Here is a 6,697-nt window from a genome sequence, read left to right on the forward strand (position 1 = left end):
GTGCGTAGCACGCGTACTGCCAAGCCGCGCAGGGGCTCGTGTTTAAGATATGCTGCGCCATGCACTGGTCGGCCGTTTCGTTGTCCTACTTTATGCTGGGTATCACACACCGTACGCACCACCTGAACTGGCACTGAAACTGTTTGTAAGTTATTCACAAATGAACACCATAAATAACTCATCATAATCTTCACCACCTCGGTGTGCGGTGCGTGCAGTGGCGAAACATCTCGGTACCTGGTACCCGTACGTTCCAGTGCAATGGAGTCTCCTGTGTCTCTGGGTGTCTTCTTCGCCCGTATGGGGGAGGTTTATTGAAATATTTTGCAATCGTTTTGTGTCCAAATAAATCACTCGATTGCGAAATTAAACGTTGATCTTGCACACGATGTGGGTGCGTAACCGTTATTGCATCGTTTGAATGGTGTCTTTCACTTTCAGTTCCCACATTTGTGAAGGGCACGGTGTTTCTTGTGCTACGGAACGGAAGGAACCACAGATTCTTCGTTTCCGTTGCGTGCTTCACTCGCCCCCCGTTAAATGATGCGTGCTGGAGCGGTGGGATGGGCCCTTAAAATCGGGTGGCGTAATGTGTGTACACAGCCGCTCCCGACCGCCCGATGCAACGCCCACACAATAATTGTCGCAAGAAAGGGGGAGGAATACCAGATTAGCAGGCAATAAAACGGCGTTTATCTTCATCATGATTTTATTATGTCGCTGTTAATAATGTTGACAACGGGTTAGGTAAAATGAAAGGGGAGATATGAATGGTTATAAAATGTCTCCTAGTCCTAGTCCTCTGACATCAATAGAACGATTGCGCAATGTTTCCATTCAGAAAACGGTCCGCAAGATCGTCGATTAGAGCAGGTTTATGTGAAAGTAGCGTAGAAAAGCAACAGTAAATCGGAATATCGATCTGATTTCCGTATTACGATTGGAATTGTCCATGTACTGTGATTTGTCCAAGTGCATAAAATTGCCTATGTCTTTTTGGAAGGTTTTTATCATCGACGAGGACGAGGCAGCAAAACATTTTATCGTTTTTTTTACGGACTCAATTCGAAAGCCTCTCGTCACTGAGTTTCAGCTTATCAATCCACTTTTTATCAACTATCCAATGCAGGTGGACACTTTTACTGCTGTTTATTACCACTTTTAAAAAAAGTGGAGGCTCATTGGCCAGTTTCAATTGGCACATCTGGGGCTCCTCTTGCCTGTCAATTGAAGTGGACAGTTTCACACCAGTTTTTCTCATTTCCCTTGTTTCCATCGCTGCAAGCGCACGATACAAGGATCTAGCCAGCCGAATGTACTGTACGGTACTCCAATACACTTTAAAGGCCATACCAATCGGTCGCCTGTGCGTGCAGTGGGTCGGAAAATTGAGGCATATAATATTTCAATTGAATGCATTGATATGATTTGCCTTCGTAGGGCACGGGTAGACACTCGTTTGAGCTGCTGCGAATCATGTTATTGTCGGTTCCTGGTGATAATAGAATGCTGGTAGCTGAGACATCGTAAGCAAGCGGGAGTGGAGCGGTTGTTCGGTTTATTAGATTTATCTTGCGATTTCGTGAACAGAAACCTTTCAGTTGAAGTGCTGACGAAAATCTATTTAGAGATAGGGAATGGAGAACATAAACCCGACCCGGTACTTTGCTGGTGGTGATTGATTTTTGATTGATGATTTAAGGCCGAATTTGTGGTGGACACACCCCATCGGGAATAATGGGAATACTTGCGTAGGAAGGGTCTTTTATCAAAATTGCTCGAAAGCAAACGTTAATAATTTCATCAGTTTAACTAACACGATTTAGCGACTAATGTTCATCGCACTAATGTTCGAAAGCAAAATGTAAATATTGTATGTTGTTGCATAAAATACCAGCATTGATTTTACAGATTAGTTCATTACCATGATTATATTTAGCAATTTACTTCTGATGAAAAGGATTTCATCGAATGGTTTCTCAATTTTCGCCTTCCACTCGTCAGGTATTTACTACACGATGGCCGTTATTGGACCGGCAGCCGGCTACGTTATTGGAGGGCAGCTGCTACTTTTCTACACGGATATGTTCGTCGTCGATACCAGCACGTAAGTTGTCTGTATGGCTTGACTGATTCCTTCGGTCGCATCTTTTCAATCTTCCCCTGCTCCGTCTCCCGATCGCAAGTGGCTACAGTTTTCTCACAGGATATCTAACAATGTTACAACAACGCTGTCGCTCCGCAAAGACCACCGGGAAGAATTGATCAGCTTTTAATCTACCCTTTCTCCGAGAGTTCACAAGCTATCCATCATGGGTCGGGCTCAGCTGTACTTGTAGGCTGCCTTTGCATACCGTCCCATACGCTTGCGTACGTCCAGAACCACGTGACAAAACGCGTTACATTTAATATTTATAAATTCAAATTGCCTTCAATATTCCTTCCCAGGTGTAATACTCACCAGCTCCTTCTCCTTCGTCTTTTTATGGACGATAACCCAGCCGATGTCTCTCAGGGTTTGTGCTTGGTGAAAAACGATCGTTTCACAGTTTTGCCAGAGATTTTACTCCTCATTTTCCTCCTCATTTTCTTCCGCTTACTCACTGACGGTACTCGGGATGGAGCACTATACGTGTTGCTGCAATCACGTGTGAACACGTGTATACGAACCACGTTGCTCTAGACGGCGATGGCGGTGCGAAGAAAGGTTAACCATAGATACCGCACCACGCCGACGCCTACTGACATGCTAAACCGAAGGCTCGAATAAGACGCAACATCGTGGCAGCATCGTAGTGAACGGTGCCAAGGATGGATGAAAAATGGCTTGCTTTAATAAAGCATTTTGCGGTCGCGCGAGCCGTCGAGCTATGGTTCGTTGCCGGATGATTGGCCTCGTAATGAGAGCGGTGAGGAAATGGTTCATTTCCTCCCGATGTGCACAATGGCTGACTTTCGGCCGTTCTGCTGGTGTTTGCTGGTGAATCTTCGCTCCATGACGCGAAATAAAACGTGCTCTCCGTTGCAGTAGACAAACACCGTGGAACATACTGCAAAAGAAAAAGCAAAAGAAGGTGCCAACAGGAGTGGGATTGAATCGCGGTGGTACATTCTGTAGAAGATGCAAGAATAATTTTACTAGAATAACCACACGATGTAGGTGATGCGTACACCTCCTTTTTTTACTTTAAGGCTTTCTATGTATCTAAAATGGGTGACATAACGGTATAGCATAATTAAGTGTAACGATCGTTCTAAAATCAGCTTATCATAACATCATAAAGCGATATTTTAAAAATATCTGTTTCTTTAATTCTCATTTCGTGGAGTCCACTCCCGGCTATTATCCAACGACTGTAGTAGTCTCAGCGAATAGTCGCGAAAAATATGAACACACATTTTAAGCCGCCAAACTACAGTTTAATTATTTGTCGATACGATGATTGATGTGTGCGAGATATGGTCCGCGATTGTCCCCGTGATTGATCGGGGGCTCAGGTTTGCTAATGAATGGACGCCTGCCACCCATCGCCTTCCTCTAGGTGCCTAGTGGGGCACCTGGAAACCGTACGAGTGGCGATGAACCGGAAGAAACACCATGCGTTCTCCATATGCGTCGCTATCCAACAATACCCAGCGTAATGGGTGCACCACCGATGCACAGCGGTCCGCATGTCGGGAACAAAAATCATCGCTCAGATGACCACGATGTTTGGCCACAAGTTGGAACAGTGTCTGCCAGGCCGCTCGGCTAAATCCCGTATGTAATCCATGGGAAAGTTGATTTTAATGAATGAAACTTCGAAAACGGTGACGTTTGTCTCTCGTTCTCCGTTGCGCGTGTGGGTCCATTTTTCTGTGGATTTTATGCGACGTATTCCGTTTTTGTGTTTTGCCCTCAGTTCCCCTCGAGGATCTGTGGTCCCGTAGTGCCATAGTGTGGAATGTGTCGTTTCGTTTCGTTTATTCCAGTTGCCCAGTGGCCTATCGTGTTCTGGAGAGTTCAGCGGAGGGCAGAGATGCATTTATCATTTTTTAATTGTCGTTTGCTGTTGCAAGTACACCGGGGGATTCCGCGCGCGGGATTGCAATCCGACGTACCGACGTTGTCAGGGCGAGAGGTCGGATGAGTTGAGCTTACGTGGATAACGCGAATGTAGCCAACCGAACAGGAGTTCGGTGTCAATAAGGCCTGGCTTAAATCTCGTTTCATTGTGTGGCGGAAAGAATGGTATCGTCCTTCTTCTTGTTCTCCAAACGAATGCTGCTAAAATTGCAAAACAATGCAGGGGACAGTACTGTAGCTCCTGAATCACTGAAGGTCGCACTGAGCATCGCACGTACACCACGCACCTCGTTTGTGGCCCTTGCTGCCACCATTAAAATCACTTTTTATTTGCACGCATCGCGCAATGCTCATCGCGCGCTGAAGAAGGGCTTCCCGGGGCACGCCACGATCACGTTGCAACTTTATTATTCTATTTATTAACCTCATGCCGCTCCACTGGTCGTGGTGTTTCGTTTCGTTTCATACAGGTTGGGACTGACGCCCCACAGCAAGGTGTGGGTTGGCGCCTGGTGGATTGGGTTCGTTTTTATGGCTGCCTTCTGTTTGCTGCTGGCCATACCGATCCTGGCGTACCCGTCCTCCCTGCCCGGATCCGAGAAGCTGGAGAAAGTGTCGGAAGCGCACCAGGGCGACCGTGGTAGCGGCGGTGAGCGCCAGGAAGCGTTTACCCAGATCAAACAGATTCCGCGGGCACTGCTGGCGTTGCTACGCAACCCAACTTTTTTCTTCCTCAACCTGGCCGGGGCTTCCGAGGGTCTGGTCATATCGGGCTTCGCCGTGTTTCTGCCGAAGCTGATTGAGAATCAGTTCAGTGTAACTGCAGTCTGGTCGGCGTTGCTGATGGGTAAGTCAATGGTCCCGTAGGGTCCGTGTTTTGTATGGATCGATCTGGAGTCGAGTTCTAATTTTTATCCTTTTCCTGAATTTCGTGTCCTCCACAGGCATCATCACGGTACCAGCCGGTGGCGGTGGAACATTCCTTGGAGGGTATCTGGTGAAGAAACTTCAGTTATCCTGCTCCGGGATCATCAAGTTTTGCCTGTTTGCCACCATCTTTGCGGCCCTGTTCACCGTTTGCTTCTTCCTGTCCTGCCCGAACCTAACGTTTGCCGGAGTGACGGCTTCTTACTTCCCTCACGACAATCTCCAGGGCATGCAGGAGGCCCACAGCAGCGAGTACCGGGAGCTGTACTATTTACCCAAGAATCTGGACAACGCGTGCAACGACCGATGTGCCTGCAGCCGACGAAGCTATGAACCGATCTGTGGGGCTGACGGGGTGATGTACTATTCGCCGTGCCATGCGGGATGCGGCGAAGAGATCAACTTGGAAAACGCGAAGGTCTACCGGGACTGTAGCTGCATCAATGCGAGCTTCCATGGAGATCAGTACGGTGGCTTTGCGGCGGTCAATACGATGTGCCAGTCCGCCTGTTCGAGCAATCATTTGCTTCTCTTCGTCGTGCTCTGCTTTCTCGTGATGCTTTTTACTTTTCTCGCCACAATGCCAGCCCTATCGGCTACACTCCGGTGTGTGCATGATGATCAGCGATCGTTTGCCCTCGGTATACAGTGGCTCAAGGTATTATCCGTTTCTTCTTTTCCATAAGTTGCTTTTAAGAATTGTCAGCTGCCAAGCATCTCGACAGCAAACGGTGTTTTCTAATGTGGCTCTCGTTTCATATCAAGGTCCGGGTACTCGGTACTATCCCTGCACCGATGATCTTCGGTCGGCTTATCGATGAAACGTGCATCTTGTGGCAGGAGTCCAGCTGCGATGACCATGGCGCCTGTTTGGTTTACGATAATGCTTTCATGAGCAAGTGAGTAGCAGAGAGCCGATGCGATGTCCGCCTGAACGCAACAGCACATAATCATCATCATCCGTCCGATTGCTTACAGGTACATGCTGCTCTTAGCTCTCATTGGGAAGGCATGCTCGATATTGTTCTTTTTCGGCGCTTGGTTCTACTATATTCCACCGAAAGCTCTATCCAACGGAAATGCTTATGAGGAGGAGAAGGCCGGACGGAAGCTAGTCGACGCCAATGGCCATGCCACTCCGATCACTGTCACAACCGTAGAAAAGTATTGAACTGATTTTAGATGTGCCAGTGCTCAAATAATCGTAAGTCCGTTAGTCCCAAGGCGTGAAGTATATGTGGATGCTTCTTCATTTTTAAATCCATCTCGCTCATCCATTCATGGCCACATGATTTTACACTTAAATACACGAACCTCCAGTGTTCCACAGGCGCTCCAGGTTGTAGGTAAGCTCTTTTAGCGTCGATGTCGTAATCTGGACGTTTATAGTCAGCAATTTTATATGATATACGTAACTAAGTAGATCTGCTTCTTCTTGAATCTCAGGATTGACTGAAACTATGTATAAGAAACGATAATTCCAGTATTTCAACGTGTTCCGCAGGGTCAACTACCGTTGTTTTATTTCCTCAAACCGAACAATCGAACTACGCCATAAGAGTAGCAATAGTTGCTCGTACTGCCAACCAAATGTGTAGTGGTTAAATTATACTGAGATAGATGGGAAATAAATAAAATAATGTAAATTCGAATTGTAGATGCGACCACGAAAGAAAGCTTTTCGAGACAAAAGTTGGTGAGAAA

At 47.0% G+C, this 6,697-nt stretch overlaps 1 protein-coding gene across 1 annotated transcript in view; it reads left to right on the forward strand.

Annotated features, from left to right (window-relative positions):
• Nucleotides 1–6,416, forward strand: part of LOC126573321 (solute carrier organic anion transporter family member 4A1) — a 17,198-nt gene extending 10,782 nt beyond the window's left edge. The window contains exons 4-8 of the mRNA XM_050233337.1: nt 2,005–2,107; nt 4,537–4,913; nt 5,011–5,651; nt 5,759–5,892; nt 5,972–6,416. Coding sequence (XP_050089294.1) covers nt 2,005–2,107; nt 4,537–4,913; nt 5,011–5,651; nt 5,759–5,892; nt 5,972–6,164 — 1,448 coding nt within the window. The 3' untranslated portion in view covers nt 6,165–6,416. The remainder of the gene's footprint in view (nt 1–2,004; nt 2,108–4,536; nt 4,914–5,010; nt 5,652–5,758; nt 5,893–5,971) is intronic.
• Nucleotides 6,417–6,697: the final 281 nt, after the last annotated feature.

Source organism: Anopheles aquasalis, chromosome 2 (genome assembly GCF_943734665.1).
Source record: "Anopheles aquasalis chromosome 2, idAnoAquaMG_Q_19, whole genome shotgun sequence".
NCBI lineage: Eukaryota > Metazoa > Arthropoda > Insecta > Diptera > Culicidae > Anopheles > Anopheles aquasalis.